The sequence below is a fragment of the Ochotona princeps genome, chromosome 18, assembly GCF_030435755.1.
Source record: "Ochotona princeps isolate mOchPri1 chromosome 18, mOchPri1.hap1, whole genome shotgun sequence".
Taxonomy (NCBI): Eukaryota; Metazoa; Chordata; class Mammalia; order Lagomorpha; family Ochotonidae; genus Ochotona; species Ochotona princeps.
In genome coordinates, this window is record NC_080849.1 from 40,829,885 (window position 1) to 40,850,644 (window position 20,760).

The window sequence follows — 20,760 nt, forward strand, 5'->3', positions numbered from 1 at the left end:
GGTTCTGCCAAGTGGTTTGGATAGTTCTGCAGTGCTGCCGATTTTACTGATCCGAGGATGATGTCACCCTCCCAATGTCCACTGGCTCCATTCACCGACATTTTTTGCTGTCATCGTTTGTTTGGGGGTAGTTGTCCAGTTAGTTCTGTTCTGCTACAGCACCTAACGTGCTGCCATATTCTCCTTTTACAACAGGGTCTGTGTCCACTGCTCCACCTTTTCCATTAAGTAGGGCATGTTCTTGCAGGCGAGTCCAAGTACCTGGGCCAGGTGTGCCAAGTATCGCCGGATCCCCCACCCCTGGGGCTCATGAATCCAACATCCACCTAGTAGGCGGGCCCCAAGGCCCAGGACAGATCAAGCCCCACTGGATCCCTCACCGCTGGCGTTAATGAAGCCAACATCCACCTGCAAGGCGGGTCCCAGGATCTGGGCTAAGTGACCCACACCCTGCTGGTTTCCCGGTCCCCAGGTGGGCCCCATGGCCCCCCATGGCCTGAGCCAATCTACCCGAGCCCTGTCAGATCCCCCATCCCTGGGACTCATGTACCCCGTTCCCCTGGGCCCAGGCTGGCATGACTTGCCTCACCTTAGTTTCTGCAATCTTCCTGTGCAGCCTGGCCTAGTCTAGTCTGCCACCTGTTGCAGCTCCTGTTGGTGGGTGCTGCAGTCTATCCCAGCCCAGCCTGATTGCTGTCCCGGCCCGAATGTGAACGGGCTGGTGTTGTGGCCCCATCCGGCTCCTCCTGCCCCTGCCCTGGTTCTCAGATCTGCTAATGGTGTTATGTGCTGGCCCAGCCTGGTCTCTCCCCAGACCTGACTGACCCACATGTATGTGGGCAGGTACTATAACTTGGTATGGTCTGGGCAATTTTTTTGTTTTTGAAAGGAAAAATTAACCTTCCAGATGCGCTGACTATCCAGGATTGGAGGCTAAAGCTGATAACCCTAAATTCAGTCCAGGTCTCCTATATGGGTACAGAGGCCCAAGAACATAAGCCAGCACCTGTTGTCTCTCAACGTGAAGTTGGAATTCAAAGCAGAGCCAGGACCTGAACCAGGAGAATCACATAGAAAATGTAGGTGTCCCCAAGCAGTGGCTTCACCTGACCTAGCATAAGGATTTTTTTTCTATTAAGATTTATTTATTTTTGTTGGAAAGGCAGATTTACAGAGAGAAGCAGAGACAGAAAGATCTTCAATCTGCTGGTTCACTCCCTAACTGGCGTCAATAGCTGGAGCTGAGCTGATCTGAATTTAGGAGGCAGGAACTTCTCCATGTCTCCCATGTGGGTGCAGGGCCCCAATGCTCTGGGCCATCCTCTACTGCCTTCCAACAAAAATAAATAAATTGTTTTTAAGACTTATTTATTTTTTTATTGGAAAGGCAGATATAAAGAAGAGAGACAGAGAGTAAGATCTTCCACCCAATGATTCACTCCCCAAACGACTGCAACTGTTGGAGCTGAGCCAATCCGAAACCAGGAGACTCCTCCGGGTCTCCCACGTGGGTTCAGGGTCCCAAAGTCTTGGGCCATCCTCGGCTGCTTTCCCAGGCCACAGGCAGGGAGCTGGATGGGTAGCAGGACCGCCAGGATTAGAACCACTGCCCATATGGGATTCCGGTGCGTTCAAGGCGAGTATCTTAACCGCTACACTATCTCACCGGTCCCACCCCCCAAAAAAAAAAATCTTAAAAAAAAAAAAAGGCTTTTATAAGCATTTGTGTTTGAGTTACTGAATGGACATACCCAGGTTCAGTTTGGAGTTGCTCTGTATGTTCTATATAAATACCGTGTAAACAAAACAGTAGAGGGACTGGTGTTTTATGTAAATATTTGCATAAACAAAGTATAGGGACTGTTGTTTGTACCAGGTGAGACTCTGGGACACCACATGCCCTGCAGGGGTGCCCTGACTTCTGATTGCAGCTTCCTGGGAGTGCACTCCAGGACAGCAGGTGATGGTTCAAGGACTTGCATCTCTGTCACTTGCTGGGATTCTTGCTTCTGTTCCGGCTGGTTCAGCATTGGTGTGAACCAATGGATGTGAGGGCTCAGCATGTTGATCTTTCTTTCTCAAAATAATAAAGGAAAAAAAACCCCACTATTTACATTTAAATAACCACTCTTTATGTTTATATATAAATAGAAAATGTGAGGGCACTTCAGAATGTTCATGCAGAGGCTGGTGTTCTGGTGTACCAGGCTAGATTATCGCTTTAATGCTGGCATCCCGTATTGGAGTGCCAGTTTGAATCCTGTTCAGCTTCTTGCCGGTGTTCCTGGGAAGGCTGCAGATGATGGCTCCTGTGTTCGCGCGCCTGCAGCCTTTGTGGGAGACCTGGAGTAAGTGTTGGTGTCTGACTTTATCCTCGCCAAAACTTGGCTGTTGCTGCTATTTGAGGAGTATATTAGTGCATGGAAGATCGCTCTTCTCTTGAGTGTGTTTGTGTGTGTGTCTGCCTTTTCCTCTTTCTGATGCTCTACCTTTTATTTCTATTTTTTAAAATATTTATTTTTATTTGAAAGGAAGAAGAGTTGGGAACAATCTAGATTTTCTAAATGAGTATCAGGAACCCGACTGAGCAGTCAACCTGCTGCTTCCCAGAGGGTTTTTTTTTTTTTTTTTTTTTTTTTTTTAACATTTACTTAATTAGGAAGGCAGATTTACAGATGGAAGAAAATAGAGACAAAGATCTTCCGTCCACTGGCTCACTCCCCAAGTGACCACAATGGCTGGAACTGAGCTGATCATGAGCCAGGAGCTTCCTCTGGGTCTCCCATGTGGGTGCTGGGTCCCAAGGCTTTGGGTCATCCTCTACTGCCTTCCCAGGCCACAAGCAGGGAGCTGGATGGGAAGTGGAGCAGCTGTTACATGAACCGGCACCCATATGGGATCCTGGTGCTTGCAAGGTGAGGACTTTAGCCACTAGGCTACTGAGCCGGATTCCTTGGTTTGTTTTTTTTTTTGAAAGCTTTATTTGAATGGCAAAGCTAGATCAGTCTTTGATCTGCTGGTTCACTTTCCAGGTGGCCGTATTGCCAGGTCCAAGTACTTTGCTAGATGATTTAGCAGTGAGCTGGACTTTGAACAGGTGCTTATGTAGGATGCCCCTATAGGTACCAGCTCTGTTCTCGGGTGCTTGACAATCAAGCTTGTTGCTAATATGCCTGGTAAAGCAGTGGATGGTACTCGGGCTGCTGCCCTTGCGTGGGAGACACAGATAAAGGGCCATTTGGGGACTGAACCAGTGGGTGAAAGATGTTTGTCTTGGTCTTTCCTTCTTACTCTACCTCTGACTTTCAGTTAAATAAATATTTGAGATAAGGTTTATGTATTTTTATTGGAAAAGCAGATTTATATATGGAGAGAGTGAAAGACCTTGTGTCTGCTGGTTCACTCCCGTAATGGCTCCAGCGGCCAGAGCTGAGCTGATCCAAAGCCAGGAGCCCACAACTTCTTTTGGGGATCCCATGTGGGTGGGTACAGGATTCCTGGGACTTGGACTATCCATTGCCCAGGCCACAAGCAGGGAGCTGTATCAGAAGTGGAGCAGTTAGGACACAAACTGGCACCCATATGGGATGTCGCTGCTTGCAGATGGAGGATTAGCTTGTTGAACTACCATGCTGACCCCATAAATACCAAGTGTGTGATTGGAATTGTGCCTGTTTGGTGAGTGGGCTAATAGATTTGTGACTGTAAGGGCTTATGTAACTGTCTTTCTTAAAAGTAGATCTTATCAGTATTAAGATTTTTTTTTCCGCGTTAGAGATTGTCAAATTCAGTAGAAACTGATCTTTCAGTTTCTTTACTAGAAGGCGTAGGCTGTATGGCAACTTCCTTGAGCCTAGGAGTAGTGACAGAGCTCAAGTTAGAGTGGAGTGGTTTTTAGCAAGTATGTGTGCTCCTGTTTTTTCCTTGTGTTGTCATGCACTTTATACCTCAGCTGTGTGTGTTGAACCCTCGAAGATCTTGTATTTCATCGCTTCTACAGTTTGTATCTTCGGCCTGTAGGGCTGTGCAGGGGATGGTCTTCTGCATGCCAGTAAATCGAGTGGCAATTTGGTAACCATCTGATTTTTTTTTGTAAAGATTTATTTATTTTTATTGGAAAGTCAGATATACAGAGAGGAAGATCTTCCGTCCGATGATTCACTCCCCAAGTGACAGCAATGGCTGGTGCTGCGCCGATCCGCAACCAGGAGCCTGGAACCTCCTCTATGTCTCCCGTGTGAGTGCAGCATCCCAAGGCTTTGGGCCATCCTTGACTGCTTTCCCAGGCCACAAGCAGGGAGCTGGATGGGAAGCAGGGACTCTGGGATTAGAACCAGCGACCATATGGGATCCTGGCACTTGCAAGGCGAGGTCTTTAACCACTATGCTATTGCACTGGGCCCCTGATTTTTTTTTTTTTTTTGAGTCCCATTTTCATTCGCAATTTTTTTATTTTTGAAATTAATTAATTTTAAATTGAAAAGGCAGATTTACAGAGAGAAGGAGAGATAGTGAGAAGGGCAGTGAACTGGCCAGGAGCTGAGCCGATGTGAAACTGGGAGCCAGGAGTTTCTTTCTGGTCTCCTGTGTGGGTGCAGGGTCCCAAGGCTTTAGGCCATCCTCTACTGCTTTCCCAGGCCACAGGCAGGGAGCTGAAGGGAACTGGTGCCTTTATGGGATCCTGGTGCTTGAAAGGGAGGATTAGTCAATTGAGCCATTCCCTGGACCCTAATTTTCATTTTCTGATTGAATCTGGTACTTTTGGTTTCTGTGATGTAAATAAAGCTATTTCTCAACTTTTTGTATTTTAAATTTAGGGTTTATATTTTATTGAATGTGTGAGGTTACACATTTTGTCCTTTATGCTTTAATGATTTTATTTTCTGTTCTGTTGTTCGTTATCCCTCAGGTTTTGTCTTAATTGCTCTACTTTTTCTTTTCTTTCTTTTTTTGATAGCATTTTAATGGAGGAATGGAGACAAATTTGGTGTTTAAATTGGCCACCTGCTGCTGTTTGCCAGGCCTTTGAGTGTATATGTTTGTGCTATGTTTTTTCTTCAAAATAGGACTTTAGCAGTTCGAGCAATTTTATGCTTGTGTTATGAATTGTGTTTTTTATTTTCTTTTCCACAAAGTAAATTGGATGCATGCTGTTTTATTGAGTGCATGAACCATACTTTAAAAAATGCTATGTGGGGGCCCGGCTTGATGGCCTTGCAGCTAAAGTCCTCAACTTGAACTTGCTGGGATCCCCTGTGTGTGCTGGTTCTAATCCCGGCAGCTCCACTTCCCATCCAGTTCCCTGCTTGTGGCCTGGGGGAGAACTGGAGGAGGTTCATGGCTCCTGGTTGTGGATTGGCTCAGCACCTGCCGTTGTGCTCACTTGAGGAGTGAATCAGCAGATGGAAGATCTTCCTCTTTGTCTCTCCTCCTCTCTGTATATCTGACTTTCCAATAGAAAATAAATCTTTAAAAAAAAAGTGCTATGTGAGCTCTGAAGAGATAATGACTAATGATGGGTGGGGCGTAATTAATGTTGTATTTCATGAGAAGTGAATGGGTATTTATCTCTTTTTTTTGTCCCTTTAAACATTGAAAACCTTTTTTCTTTTAGGTGCTGTGTAATGTGTTAAAGGCAGATCATAAGGAATGGTTCTGTCACATTTGCCTGAGTTATGGTGGCTGAAGTATCAGTTGTGTCATGTGGAAAGAGAAATGTAAGTAAGGAATAACCTGGCTTGCGTCTATTCTACCCACGTGTAGCATGAATGGTTATGTGCCTGGGATGTTTCATTCTCTGTTAGTCTTAATTGTACATAATGAGTATTTCAAAAGGACAAGTTACATTTTGTTATAACTTAGGAGTTCTATAAAGTACTGACATTGTCATCTTTGTACAACGTTTAATTTCTGTTTTTTTAATTTTTCAGAACTGGCAACATAAAATACAATCTATATTAATACAGTGTTTTGTTAAGCAAAGGAGGTTCGGTAAGAACTACACAACAAATTCAACAAGCAAGGAAAGACACGTGTTAGCCTTAAGAAATGTTTCAAGTGAATCGAAGTCCAGTAACTGTAGACTTCAGAAGAAAAAAGTTTTCAAAGATTTTGTCTCCGGGTCAGTGAGAAGTCATTCCTCCAATAATAGGGCTAGGTATGAAACCAGAATTAATTTAAAAGTTAACAGAACAATATGCACATGAATTAATTTTTTTGTAATAAAAATATCAAATTAGAATTAAATTTTTTCTTAAATTTCTGTTGCCTTGTCTAAAGTATAAAGAAGATATTTTTTGGCATTCATGCCAACTTTTCTCATGTTCTAGGAATGACAAAAACCTTATCTGAAGCAAACTAATATTTTTGTCGAAATGTGTATCAGTATCGATTAAAGTTGGTTTTTAAGACCTGTTCCCCAGTAACAATACCAGCTATTCAGCACGAAAATCCTCTCAAAAGCAACTCAGTGTAAAGGAAGACATTACTCAGGAATGATGTCCATTCCAGAGAAATCAAAAGAAAGTTCCTCTAAAGTTAATAAAAAAAGTGAAGATAAGAATTTAGAAATAGGAACTCGGGATTCTCCAAAGGATCAAACAAAAAAATCAGGTGCAAAAGAAAGTGTAAAATCACTGGTTCCGTCTTACAATGAAAGTAAAATAAGTCAGCCTGAATTGGCAACACGCATGAGTACAAGATCTGCAAAGGCAACATCCCATGACAGCAGAGCTATCAAGTCCAGTAACAGAAATGTGACCACTGTGAAGGGACAGCCCCAGGAAGCCTCTACAAAGAATAAATTGTCTCAGAAGAAATTAGTGCATGAAACCCCTAAAGCAAATGAGCAGCTTAATAGGAGGTCACAAAGACTGCAGCAGTTATCAGAGGTTTCCACAAGGTCTTTGCGCAGTAGGGAAATTCAGGGTCAAGTTCAAGCCGTTAAACAGAGTTTGCCACTAACAAGAAAAGAGCATTGTAACAGTACTCAGAGTAAATCGAATAAAGTCAAAACAAGTAAGCATGTGAAAAGGAAAGTGTTGGAAATAAAGTCTGATTCTAAAGAGGATGGAAATTCAGTGAGTAATGAAGCAATAAATTCCCCCAAAGGAAAAAAACGCAAAGTGGAGCAGCAGATTGCATGTGCTTGTGGCCCTTCCTGCACTCAAGGGTCTGAGAAGTGTCTCCAGAAGATGACTAGAAAGGAGGAAACGAAATATGTGCCTGCAACTTCTGAGGTAAAAAGATCAAAAATGACTACTTCAGGGGTCTGTAAAAAGAATGAGATGAAATCGGTTCACACACAAGCGAACACTAGCGTAAAATCCCCCAAAAGTCCACAGCCATCAGTCCCTGAACAAAGTATAGGTAACGAATTGGAGCAAGCAGGAAAGAGCAAACGAGGTAGCATTCTCCAGCTTTGTGAAGAAATTGCTGGAGAGATTGAGTCAGATACTGTCGAGGTAAAAAAGGAATCTTCACAAGTGGAAAGTGGAAAGGAGACGCCTACAGAAGTAAAATTGGAAGAGACCAGTGTTGAAAAGCAAATACTTCATCAAAAGGAAACAAATCAGGACGTGCAATGTAATCGTTTTTTTCCTAGTAGAAAAACAAAGCCTGTGAAGTGTGTATTAAATGGAATAAGCAGCTCAACTAAGAAGAACTCTAACTGGACTAAAATTAAACTCTCAAAATTCAACTCTGTGCAACAAAGTAAGTCAGACTGTCAAGTACCGCCTAAATTGGGCTTTTTACGAACTGGTTTTTCACCGCCATCGTTAGAAAGTCATGATTCGATGACACAAAGGACATCTATAGGGACAAAAACACATGATAAATGTATATCTGGCCAGCAGAACAAAATGGAAGAAATTTATTCTGGAGACATTAAAGTTAATGACATTACAGTTGAAATTAAGGCTGTAAAAAGGGCTCCTGACAACTGCCATTTGGATAAACAAATAAAATCTTCTGACCCACCATTGGAAAATCAGATGAAACATTCTTCTGAATCCACACCAGATAAGGTAATCCTTTTTCTTTCTTTTTTTTTTTTTTAAGATTTATTTTTATTGGAAAGTCAGATATACAGAGAGATCTGATGTCTATTGATTGACTCCCCAAGCGGCTGCAATAGCCTGAGCTGAGCCGATCCGAAGCCAGGAGCCCAGAGCCTCTCCGGGTATCCCACGCCGGTGCAGGGTCCCAGTGCTCTGGGCCGTCCTCGACTGCTTTCCCAGGTCACAGGCAGGGAGCTGGATGGGAGGCAGGTCTGTCGGGAGTAGAACCGGCACCCACATGGGATCCCAGCGTGTTCAAGTTGAGGACTTTAGCCACTAGGCCACGCCGCCAGGCCTGGGTAATCCGTTTTCATTATGCACAATAGAGGTAGTTGAGTATTTTCTAATAAGAAAAACCTGTTTATAACACATTTAATATTTAAGTTAGAAAAGAGTAAAGAGTTGGTAATCAAGATGCTCCCCCTCCCCCCTTTTTTTAACTTGAAAATAGAGTTAGCGGAAGAGACAGGAATCTTCCATCTGCTGGCTCACTCCCCGGGTGCCCAGGGCTTAGTTGGTTTGGAACCAGGAGCTTCAGCTGAGTCTGTGCTAGTTGAAGGGCTCTGAGTACTTGGGTTGTCTTCTTTCTCAGGTGTGTTAGTAGGTAATTGGATGGAAAGTGGAGCAGCCAGTATTGTATTGGTGCTCATATGGGATGCTGGCATTGCAGTTTAATCTGTGCCACTGTGACTATGACAGCTCCAAAATCAAATATCCCTTTTTCAGATTTTTATTGGAAAGACAGAGCAACCGAGAGGAGAAACAGATCCTCCATCCTCTGGCTCACAGCCCAAATGGCTGGAGCTGGGCCAGTACAAAGCTAGGAGCTAGGAGCCAGGAGCTTCCTGTGGGTCTCCCCTAGTGGGTGCAGGAGCCTAAGGACTTGAGCCATCTTGCTCTTTTCTAGGCCATAAGCAGGGAGTGAATCAGGAATAGAGCAGCAGGGACATGAACCAGCCTCCATGTGGAATGCTGATACTACAGGTGAAGGCCCAGCAACCTACGCTAGTGCATCAGCCTCCCAAAGTTAAATATCTTTGAAAGGATGTCTTTTGGTTTGACTTATATGACCATTTTGGATGCTTGACAGATTACACTTCTGAGTTGGGGCCTAGTGTGGTAGCCCTAGTGGCTAAAGTTCTCGCGTTGCATGTCCCAGGCTCCCTTATTTATGGGCATTGGTTTGTGTCCCGACAGCTGCATTTCCCATTCAGCTCTCTCTGGCCTGGGAAAGCAGTAGAGGACAGCCCAAAGCCTTGAGACCCTGCAACTCACAAAGGAGACCCGGAAGAAGCTCCTGGCCCCTGATCTCAGGTTGGATAGGCTCAGCTCCGGCCATTGTGGCCACTTGGGGATTGAACCAGCGGATGGAAAATTTTTCTGTCTGTTTCTCCTCTCTGTAAAATATGCCTTTGCAATAAAAAAATGAATCTTGAAAAAAATTCTGAGTTGCGTAAATAATTCAGTATAAATCTCAGAGTAAAATTGTTGAGACCAGAGATTTTTGCAGTAAACAAAGCAAATTGAAAGCTATGACTTTGTAATTAATGAATAAAAAAAAAATAGTGTATTTAAAAAAAAAAGAAAGCCGTGGCTTTTATCTAGGAGACCCCAATGATTATCTAGGAAAATAATCTTAAACTTTATAAAAATGGCTGATCCTTTTCCTTGCTAAAGTGAATTACATTGGAATACCAGAAATAAGCAGAAATTTTGTATTCACAGATTCCAGAAGCTCTGTATTACAGATTTTAAAATTCACTGTTAATTTATATTAATTACTTAATTTTAAATTGGAAAATAGTATGTGATTTAGGTCACACCTTTGGTGGCACAAAAAAGTTTAGAATCTAGGTGTTCTAATTATTAGTTCAGCATTCTTTTCAGCACCAACATGTCCTGAGCATTAGATAATTGAACGGAAAAGTCATGAACAGAGAAAAAAGGTTATCTAGATTGTGAGAATGATTTCAAGTTTTCTTTGGAAACATTGGTCTAGAAACAATTGTAGTATGTTAGGAGTCTGGGTTGTATGCTAAGAGCCGGGAAAATAGAGCAGTGTCTATTCTGGGCTGAAAATTGGGATGAACTTAAAGGGAAGAAACGTGGTACTCTTAGATTTTATTTCCTAAACAAATGGGAATGAAGTTGTCAGTTACAAGATGATTATTCAGAAAATATTTTACCAAGTTGAGGTCATAATTAGAAATAAATAGTATATGAATAATAAGTTGTGGCCTCTTAGATGAAGTGTGTCCTCGAACATAGCTGGACAGCTTCGTAAATGCCTGTTAAAACTCAGGAGACAGTTTACAAATAATATATTGAAGGACAAGAAATCTAATCATTTCCTTAGCTAAACCACTAGAGAAGAGATTTTACGTAGACCACATAATTTTGACATTATACAACATTGCATATATTAAAGTGCTTTGGATTTAGTCTCTCTGTTTTGAAGCAAATTATGAGAAACAAACTAAGGCGGGTGCCATGATGCGGCTCCAGCATCCCGTATAGGTGGCAATTCGAGTCCCGATAACTCTGCTTCTTTTGTAGCTCCCTGCTGCTGTATTGGGAAAGCAGCAGCAGATCTCCCAAGTGTTTGGGTTACTGTACCCACATAGGAAACTTGGGGAAAGCTCCTGGTTCCTGGCTTTGACTGGCTCAGGTCTGACCGTCGTGGCCATCTGGGGAGTGAACCAGTAGATGGAAGATCTGTCTCTGTCTCCTTCTCTCTGTAACTCAGACTTTCATATAAAAATAAATACATTTTGGGACATATGCCACGGTGCGGTAGATGTAGTAGGGTCACTGCCGGGCTGGCATCCCATATGAATGCTGGTTCGTGTCCCAGCTGCTCCACTTCTGATGCAGTTTTCTATCTGTGGTCTGGGAAAAGCAGCAGAGGATATCCCACGTTGTTGGTTCCCTACACCCACATGGGAGACTGGGAAGAAGCTCAAGGCTTCAGATTGTCCTACCTCCTCCTGTTGTGGCCATTGATGGGTGGGCCAGTGAGTGGAAGACCTATCTCTCCCCTCTGTAGCTCTGCCATTCGCATAAAAATAAAGTAAATCTTAAAACAGTTTTTTTGAAAAAAAAAAAGTGAGATTTAATATCCATGTTAAAGTCTTAATGTTTTCCATTTTTAAGCTATTTCAGACATTCAGAATATAGAATATATAGAATATAGAAGAAATTACCACCTAGATTTAACAGAAATTAATGTTTTCTTGAATTACTTCAGATTCTTTAAGAAAAGTGTTACACCTAATTGACTATGTAAAGATTGTCAAAAATATAATAATTAAAAAAAAAGTCTGTTACAGATATTGAAGATTGCATCTCCCTCTTTATTCTTTCTCACCTCTCTACACAGAGTTAAATGTACTCCCTAATTTGATAACATGGATATTTTTGTTTGTGATTTTTTTTCCTGTTCTTATTTATTTTTATTTTAAGATCAGGGAGAGAAAAACGGAGTGATGTTTCAGCTACTAATTTGCTTTCCAAATGCCTGCAATAGCCAGTATGGGGCCAGACCAAAATGAGGGCCCAAAATTCAGTCCAGGTCTACCCAAGTACCTGAGCTGTTATCTGCTGCTTTCTGCGGTGTACAAAAGCAGGAAATTGGAATATGAAATGGGACTGGGACTAGGTGCTTGATGTGGCATGTGGGTGTCCCAGGTGGCAGCAAATGCTTACACCTGCCTCTGTTTTTATGATTTCATGTATGTGTGTATATGTCCATAAAAGGTAGCATTTGTTTGTGTCTTAAATTTTTACATGAATGCTAACATTTTTTATGTGTCTAAAATTTTTCATTGTTTTATGTATTTAAAACAAAGAGAGAATATCTTCCAACCGTTGGTTCACTCCCCAAATGCCTACAACAGGCAGGGCTGGACCACGCTGAAGCCAGGATCCTGGAACTCCCAGGTGGGTCAGTGACTCAAGTACTTGAGCATTCGTTGTGTCCTCTTTCCAGGATGCATATTAGCAGAAAACTGTATTGGAAGTGGATTGACTGAGTTCTGAATGAGGCACTCTTATGTGGGATGCTGGTGTCTCACAGTGTGTCCTGCCTGCCCCGTAATGCCTCCCCTTAATTTTTTTTGAAATTTGATTTTGTGCAAGCAGTGTATTTGGTACTTACTGATACACAAGGTGTCTTAATATGTATACATAATTTACACCACAAATCTGGTTTTTTTCTACTAAAAGACAAGTTTTTCACCAAATTCAAAGTGTGTTGTCACTGATTATAACAACATGATTATGCCAGGATGAATCCAGTATATACTTGTATTTTTCCTGTGTCTAGAGCGTGGTGCTGGGGCTGCAGAGACTGATTCTTCCTTTAAGAAACTTGTGTTGCAGGAGTGGCATCGTGATTAAGCAACCGTTAGCTATACTGTCATTCCATTTCAGTGCTGGTTTGAGTCCTAGCTGCTCTGCTTCCACTCCAGCTCCCTGTTATGTGTCTGGAAAGGCAGCAGCAGATTGACCAAGTACTTGGACTCCTGCCATGTAAGTGGGAGACCCAGATGGAATTCCTGACTTCCTGCTTCAGCCTGATTTAGAACTGATTATTGTAATCATTTGGGAATAAACTCCAGCTGATGGAAGAGCTCTCTATCTGCCTTTCAAATAAAATGAATTAATGAAAAATTAAAAATCCAAACAGGTGCAGAGTCTTCAGAAAGCCCATGGGGAATCTGTAGTATGTAAAAGTTTATGCAAGTGTGTATACATTTTAATGTGTAAAAACTTACTTTTATCTCCATGAGCTCTTTGAAATACTCTTGTGTAATGAGTGTGTACAGGGTGAAATACATTCTAGGTTAGCACGCTTTGGTAGAAATACGGGGCCAGTGTGGTGCAGGGAGGTAAGCCATTGCCTGGAATGCTGACATCCTATATGAGCATCAGTTCAAATTTTGGCTGTTCCACTTGTGACCCAGCTTTCTGCTACTGTGTCTTGGAAGGTGGTAGAAGATGGTGCAAGGGCTTGGGCCTGAGCCTTGCATTGAGAATCCTAGGTGGAATTTCTGACTCTTGGTTTGACCTGGCTCAGTCCTGGCTGTTGCAGCCATCTGGGGAGTGAGCCAGTGGATGGAAGCTCTGTCTTTCTCTTTCCCTCTCTGTGAATCTTTTTGAATAAGTGAATAATTTTTTAAATTGTCTGTTTTATGATATAGTTCAGTAGGCTCTGGGATTTCTCCCTCCCCTTCTCCTTTTCCCATTCCCCAACGTATTTCTCCTATATTATTACAATAGAATAGTCCTTCAAAAACAGTCATGAGTCCATCATTCTGTTTTCTAAGTGTATCCACGCATTATAGATATAGGCCATGGCACAGAGTCCAGCATCCTGTTGTCAAGGTATATTTAACAGTTTCATTGGGAGTCCATTTTTGATTTGGAAGTAGAGATGTATACTATATCGTCACATCTTGATATGGTAGTCTATTATACAGTCCCTCTAGATGATTATATATACATACATGTTTACCTATGTATCTGTTGATCTTGTATTTTGCGTGAAGGTTGCTTTATATCAGAACATATGATATTTGTCTTTTTGGGATTAGCTTATTTCATTGGTCTCTAGTTGGGACCATTTTATTGCAAATGATAGGATTTCACTATTTTTTTTTAAAGATTTATTCATTTTATTACAGCCAGATATACACAGAGGAGGAGAGACAGAGAGGAAGATCTTCCGTCCGATGATTCACTCCCCAAGTGAGCCGCAACGGGCCAGTGCGCGCCGATCCGAAGCCGGGAACCTGGAACCTCTTCCGGGTCTCCCACGTGGGTGCAGGGTCCCAATGCATTGGGCTGTCCTCGACTGCTTTCCCAGGCCACAAGCAGGGAGCTGGATGGGAAGTGGAGCTGCCGGGATCAGAACCGGCGCCCACATGGGATCCCGGGGCTTTCAAGGCGAGGACTTTAGCTGCTAGGCCACGCCGCCGGGCCCGGATTTCACTATTTTTAATGGCTGAGTAGTAGTCTAGAGAATAGATGTACCAGTTTCTTTATGCACTCCTCTTTTGACAGGCATCTGGGTTGTTTCCATATCTTCACTATTACAGGTTGTGCTGCTGTGAATACAGGATTTCATTTCCTTTGGATATATTCTCAGAAATGGAATAGCTGGGTCATATGGCAGGTCAATTTTCAGATCTCTTAGCACTCTCCATACTGACTTCCACGGTGGTCGTACTAGCCTGCACTTCCAGCAACAGTGAAAGAGGGTACCTTTCTCCTCACATCCAACCTAGTAGGTGTTGTCAGTAGAGTTCTGAATGTAGGCCAGTATAGATGGAGTTAGGTTTTTATTTGTGGTTTTTTTTTGTATTTTCCTGAAAGCCAGGGAACCTGAGTATTTTTTTCATATGTCTATTAGCTATTTGAATATGTTCTTTAGAAAACTGTCTGTTTATTTCCTTTGCCTGTTTCTTCACAGGGTTATTTGTTTTGCCACTGTTGAGTTTCTGAAGCTCTTTGTAAATCCTGAATATTAGTTCCCTTTCTTTTGTGTACAGTGCCAAGATTTTCTCCATTCCGTTGATTGCCTCTTCAGTTTGTTGATCATTTCCTTTGCTGTACAGAAGCTTCTCAGCTTGGTGTAGTGCACTTTGTTTATTTTGGCTTTGACTGCTTGTGCTTTTGGTGAGTGTTCTAAGAAGTCTCCCAGTCTTTTTATCTGCAGAATGCTTCCTATGCTTTCCTCTAATATTTTGATGGCTTGTGGGTGCAGATTTTGGCCTCTGTTCTATTTAGAGCTGATTTTTTTAAAAAGATGACAGGTGGGGCTCTTGCTTATTTATTCTGTAGGGTGGTATGTAATTGTTTCAACAGCATTTTTTTTTTAAGATTTATTTTTATTTTTATTACAAAGTCAGATACACTGAGAGGAGGAGAGATAGAGAGGAAGTGGAGCTGCCGGGATTAGAACCAGCGGCCATATGGGATCAAGGCGAGGACCTTAGCCACTAGGCCACGCTGCCGAGCCCTCAACAGCATTTGTTGAAGAGACCAGACTTTTTCACTGAATTATTTTTGGTTCTCTTGTCAAATAAGAAAATTGTAGAAAAGAAATGATGTAGGCTACCTGTATAATTTTAAATTGTCTGATAGCCATATTAGTGGAACAAAAATAAAATTAATTCCAGTATATTGAAGCTGTCATACAAAATATATAACTATAATTTCAAAGTACTTTGTTGTTTGTGTTTAAATTTTCCAAATCAGGTACATGATGTATGCTTACCCATACACCCCTGATCTTGCTTAGCACATTTCATGTGCTCTGAATTCAGAGTTAGACGATATTGGGCAGTACAGTAAAGGAGACTGTCAACACGGGGTGGAGAATGTGCAGCCTACTGGCTGTTCAGCGTCAGCAAAATTACATGGTCTGGCCCTGCTGAGGGAACTGTAGGTGAAACTTGAAATCTAGTGAATCTGAAGCAGAATATTCTTTTTTTTTTTTTTTTTAAAGATTTATTTTTATTGGGAAGGCAGATTGACAGGGACAAGGAAGTTCAGAAAAGGAAGATCTACCATTTGCTGGTTTACTCCCCAAATTGCTGCAATGGCTGGAGTGGAGTGAGGCTTGAACTGGATCTCCCATGTGTCAGAGTGCTAAGGACTTGGGTCATCCTCCATTGCTTTCCCAGGTGACAAGCAGGGAGCTGGATGGGCACTGGAGCAGCTGGGGCTAGTACCCGCACCCATATGGGATGTTGGTGCTTGAAAGGTGGAGAATTAGCCTGTTGTGGTCTGGTGCTTGCCTGGATGATAATTTTGTATGGCCCATGAGTGATTTTATAAATATGTAAATAACCTTTGGCAGTAAAAAGTTCATCACACCTATGTTGCTAAAAAGCATCTATAGAATATATATAGAAGAGGTATGAGTTAAGTTTTTAAATTTAGTGTGAAGAGGAATAAAGGCAGCTGATACTGAGAAGGTGCCTTGTGGAAAGGCCATAGAGAACCTTTGAAGATATGTTAATGTGAATTACTCCAAATATAAAGTATTATTTTCAATTTCCTTATAGTGTATGGCAATCAGACGCAAAGGTTGATATATAATATGTCACATTTCTTTAGAATTTCAGCTTATGCTTGGAATCCAAATTGGAAAACTGTCTAGTGGAAAATACTACTGCTGTTTCAACACCGTTCAGTCAAGCTAAAATTGGCACGGGAGAGAATAAATTTCCAGGTAATACTTTGAAAATATTATTTGGATTTCAGTGTTTGGAGGTTTTTTTCCATTGTCACCATTACAGAGCTATATTGTATGCCTGCTAGCCCGTTACATCCTTCTTAACCAGTGCTGTGCTTTTCAGATCTATGATTGTCACCATTTTTGGAATTGCTTCTTTGATTTGTTTAAAGACCTAAGTACCACTTTTTTAAAAAAAGAAAAATATGTATTTGAAAGTCAGATGTTGGGGGTTCAGACTGATCTTCCATTCACTGGTCCACTCCCTAGTTGTCTACTATGGCCAGTGCTGGGCCAAGCTGAAGCTAAGAGCCAGGAGCTTTCTCCATGTCTCTCATTTGGTAGTAGGGGCCCAAATAATAGGGACATTTTCTACTGCTTTTCCCAGGCTATTACTCTTTGTCTTTTATAATTTTGGATTCTTACTATTCGGTCTTTTTTTTTTTAAACATTTATTTTTATTGGAAGATAGATCTGCAGAGAGAAGTAGAGACAGAGAAAAAGATCCCCCAGCTGCTGGTTCACTCCCCAGTGGCTGCAACACCTGGAGCTGAGCCGACCCAAAGCCAGTAACCAGGAGCTTCTTCTGGCTCTCCCACATGGGTGCAGGGTCCCAGGGTTTTAGACTGTCCTTGATGGCTTTCCCAGGCCGCAAGCAGGGAGCTGGATGGGAAGTGGAGCAGCAGGGGCATTAGTTGGCGACCATATGGGATCCCGGCAAATGCAAAGTAAGGATTTAGCCATCACGCTGGGCCCTGATTATTCTGTCTGATTGAATTTGTCTCTGAATGAAAGATGTAACACTGCTGCAAATTTCCAGTTGTGGGCAACTGCCTAAATTGGTTGTACCTGGCATAAGCTGCTGGGAGAAAAGCTGCCAATAATAGGTGGGCATTCTGAGCTTGATTAATGCCAAATTTCAGTTAGCTGTATTAATATGCCAGTATAGTTGCCATTTTTTTTTTAATAGGTAAGTGGGGAAGGTGGGGAACTCCATGCCATCCCAGCCCCAGGTGTGGGTGGGTGGGCTGTAGATTGCCTGGGGAAGGGATCTGGTAATACATTGCAGTGGGAGCAACTGAGGGCATGTTTGACAGGGAAGGAGTGATTTCTGGGGTCTTCCATAGACCAGGCCACTGCACTCACAGGTGGTTAGAGAAACTAAGATGGAGTGGTTTAGAGGGGAGAAACCAGAGAACATGTTTGGATCAGGACAGGGTACCTGCCCATGTGGGAGTCCTGGGCTGAGCTAAACAACATCACCCTCCACCCAATGGCACTTGCAGTTATGGGCCTGGCCATAACTGGGTGTTACTGGGCTAGGCCGCAATACCCACCCGTGAGTGTCAGAGCAGGGGGTGGGCCATGTCAGGCTGGGCCATAGCACCCAGTGAAATGCAAGGGAACAGTTCTAGGGGCAGATTCAGTAGGGGAATTGTGGGTTCCCTTCTGTGGGACTGCAGCAGCATCCTGTGGTTTACATGGAGAGCTGGGGCAGTGATGGGCCCACCCAGGCTGGACCAAGCTAGGCTGCAGCACCAGCTGGCAAGTTTCTGGACTGGGTGTAAGTCATGTCAGGCTGGACTACAATATCCTCGGCAGGCGCAAGATCTGAGACTGGGGATATTCCTGGTGGGGGAACATGTGGGTGCTTCCTTGCTAGGCTGTTCCTTTCACTGTTGAGCACAAGAGCCAGGGTTGGGTACAGGTCAGGCTGGACAAGGCAGCAGCACCTGTTGGCATATGTAAGGACTGGGGCTGGGGGTGGCTTGGGTTGAGCTAAGCTGTAGTACCCGTGTGAGAACTGAATGGGATGTGGGCTCAGCTGGGCTAGGTACATAGAACCTGGCATGCCCCAAAACTGGGTCTGGGGCAGGCCTGGTGAGGGTTGTTAGGAGTAACCCTGAGTAAGCTGTGGTATCCTCTGATATGCATGAAAACCAGGTCTATGGCAGACTGGCTGCACAGGGCTGCAGTAGCCATTGGTTCAACTTATGTATGGGGCTGAGGTGAAACTGATCAGGCTGCTGCATCCACCAGTATGTGGACTCCCCCGCTGGACGCATAGACTCTGACCACAGGTCCAGGGGAAATCACAGTATGTTGTCTGACCTTGGAATACATGTGTTGGGACTGGGCCTCCTCAGTTGCTGAAGCCTGTGCAGTGGACAGCATGTGCAGATACACATGGGGGGCAGGACAGCCAGCTCATCTAGGTCAATAGAGGATGTCCACTGCCTCATCAGAAGATGGAAAGTTTAATAGGTTGGACAATTCTCCTGGCCAAGCTTTGCAACACGTTCCTGGATGCATTAAAATAGACTCTGTCTACCAGTAGACCTTGGAAAGATTTTCTTAAACCTGGTACGACAAAACCAACATCTCAGGGCTATTGAAGCCACTCAAGTAACACTCTCGGAGCACTCTTCCCTACTGCGGGTCTCTGGGGTATCATCAAATAATCGACCTCCACTTTGGGTGCTGATGTAGTTTTACAGCAAGGAATAGCCATCTTCTCCTCCTCCTCTGAGGACACAGGAGGAAAAAAAGAAGGACCACATGTGTCCTACCCAGCGTTTTCTATCCCTGAGTCTCCCCAGGCGAATCAGAGGTCCACATGGGGGGCATCCCCCTCAACTATGTAAGTAGAAGGACAAAAATTAAAGCAACACTGTTCTAAATTATCCACTTACACTGCATTATTTCTCTAAAAATTTATTTTTTATTTTTGTTGGAAAGGCTGATCAGATTCACAGAGAGAAGGAGAGACAGGGAAAGATCTTCCATATGTTAATTCATTACTCAAATGGCCACAGTGGCCGGAGCTGAGCCAGTCCGAAGCCAGGAGCCAGGATCTTCTTCCAGGTCTCCCATGTGGGTGTGAGGTCCCAAGGCTTGTGCCATTCTCTGCTGGCTTCCCAGGCCACAAGCAGGGAGCTGGTAGGGAAGTGGAACAGGTGAAACACAAACCAACACCCATGTGGGATGCCGGTGCCATGGGTAGAATACCATAACACTGCACTTGTTATGGGAAAGATAATTTTTTAACAAGGAAATCTTTTAGTTATTTACATGTAGATATTGTATCATTATTATGGCATTAAAATAATTTCCACAGCTTAATGCTAGTAATTGGTAGCGCTGTGACCTAAGCATGACATGTCCTTTCTGCTGCTTCTGAAGAAACATTCCTAGGTGCTGGTTCTGGTTTAACAAATGATCTTTAAAGCATTTTATGCACTGGAGTTTTTCTTTTGGTATAATTTTTATCATTTGATACAGAGCTTCACATTGAAACACGTTTTCTTGATTAAATTACAGGTTCATCTCCCAAACAGCACAGTACAGTGGATGACCAAACATCTAAGAACGGTGAAAGCAGGTAAGGTACCAGTTTATTTATTTTTTTATTTATTTTTATTACAAAGTCAGATATACAAAGAGGAGGAGAGAAAGAGAGCAAGATCTTCCGTTCAATGATTCACTCCTCAAGTGAGCCACAACGGCCGGTGCTGTGCAGATCCGGAGCCAGGAGCCAGGAACTTCCTCTAGGTCTCCCACGCGGGTGCAGGATCCCAAGGCTTTGGGCCATCCTCGACTGCTTTGCCAGGCCACAGGCAGGGAGCTGGATGGGAAGTGGAGCTGCCGGGATTAGAACCAGCGCCCATATGGGATCCTGGCGCGTTCAAGGCAAGGACTTTAGCCACTAGGCCATGCCGCCGGGCCTGTAAGGTACTAGTTTAATGGAGGTGTGTATTTGGGTGCTGAAAGACTAGCGAGTTTTGAGTATGGGAATTTTTCCCTAAGAACGGAAAGTAGGTAATCGTCAGTTTACTCAGAAATTCTCTTTTCATTGCACTTTTCTCTGTGCCTATGTGTACTCTTAAATAACTGTATTTTTTCCTTTTTGTTTTTTTAAAGTGCCTGGGAATCTGTTATGCCTTCTTAACTGTTCAGTTCTGTATGAGATATTGTTGTGTGACTGTTCTTTGCTTTATGCTCCATTTTATGGAAATTTTAGTTGTTTCTAGTTTGCCACAAAACCATTTTGCAACAACATGTGCATCTTTATCCACTCTGTGACTATTCCTAGGATTGATTCATAGCTGAGACAGCCTTACTGCCTCAGTTCCCTCCAAAGTGGCTGTTCCTTTTTGTACCTACTTCTGTAAATACTGTGTATTATCAACATGTAAGAGTACTTCAAGTAGGTTAAAGCTTTTCAGTGTTAGCGTTAAATACATCTTACTTTTGCCTTTTGAATTACCAAGAAGCAATATTTAATACATGTTGTGACTTTGCTATTAAAACTGTAGTGGCGTGCTGACACTATAAAACATACAGCATAGTTAGACTACAGTAGGTGATATAGATGCTTATTAAAATTTGGTATTTTATCCTTTATTTTTATTTTAATTGATAATAGTTTTGCATGTTCATGATGATCTTTTAATGCAT

At 42.9% G+C, this 20,760-nt stretch overlaps 1 protein-coding gene across 5 annotated transcripts in view; it reads left to right on the plus strand.

The window, feature by feature from the left end:
* ESCO1 (establishment of sister chromatid cohesion N-acetyltransferase 1) overlaps window positions 1-20,760 on the plus strand; it is a 48,548-nt gene that overhangs the window by 4,901 nt on the left and 22,887 nt on the right. For 3 of the 5 annotated variants that reach the window (XR_009247095.1, XM_058677097.1, XM_058677098.1), the window contains exons 2-5: window positions 5,615-5,717; window positions 5,931-8,027; window positions 16,185-16,299; window positions 19,624-19,684. Coding sequence is in view for 3 of the 5 variants with exons in the window: in XM_058677097.1 (XP_058533080.1) it covers window positions 6,495-8,027; window positions 16,185-16,299; window positions 19,624-19,684 (1,709 nt within the window). In the remaining 2 variants the exon portion in view is untranslated. Of the gene's footprint in view, window positions 1-5,614; window positions 5,718-5,930; window positions 8,028-11,908; window positions 12,000-16,184; window positions 16,300-19,623; window positions 19,685-20,760 lie in introns of those variants that run through there. The other 2 variants (XM_058677099.1, XM_058677100.1) reach the window with 2 other exon arrangements.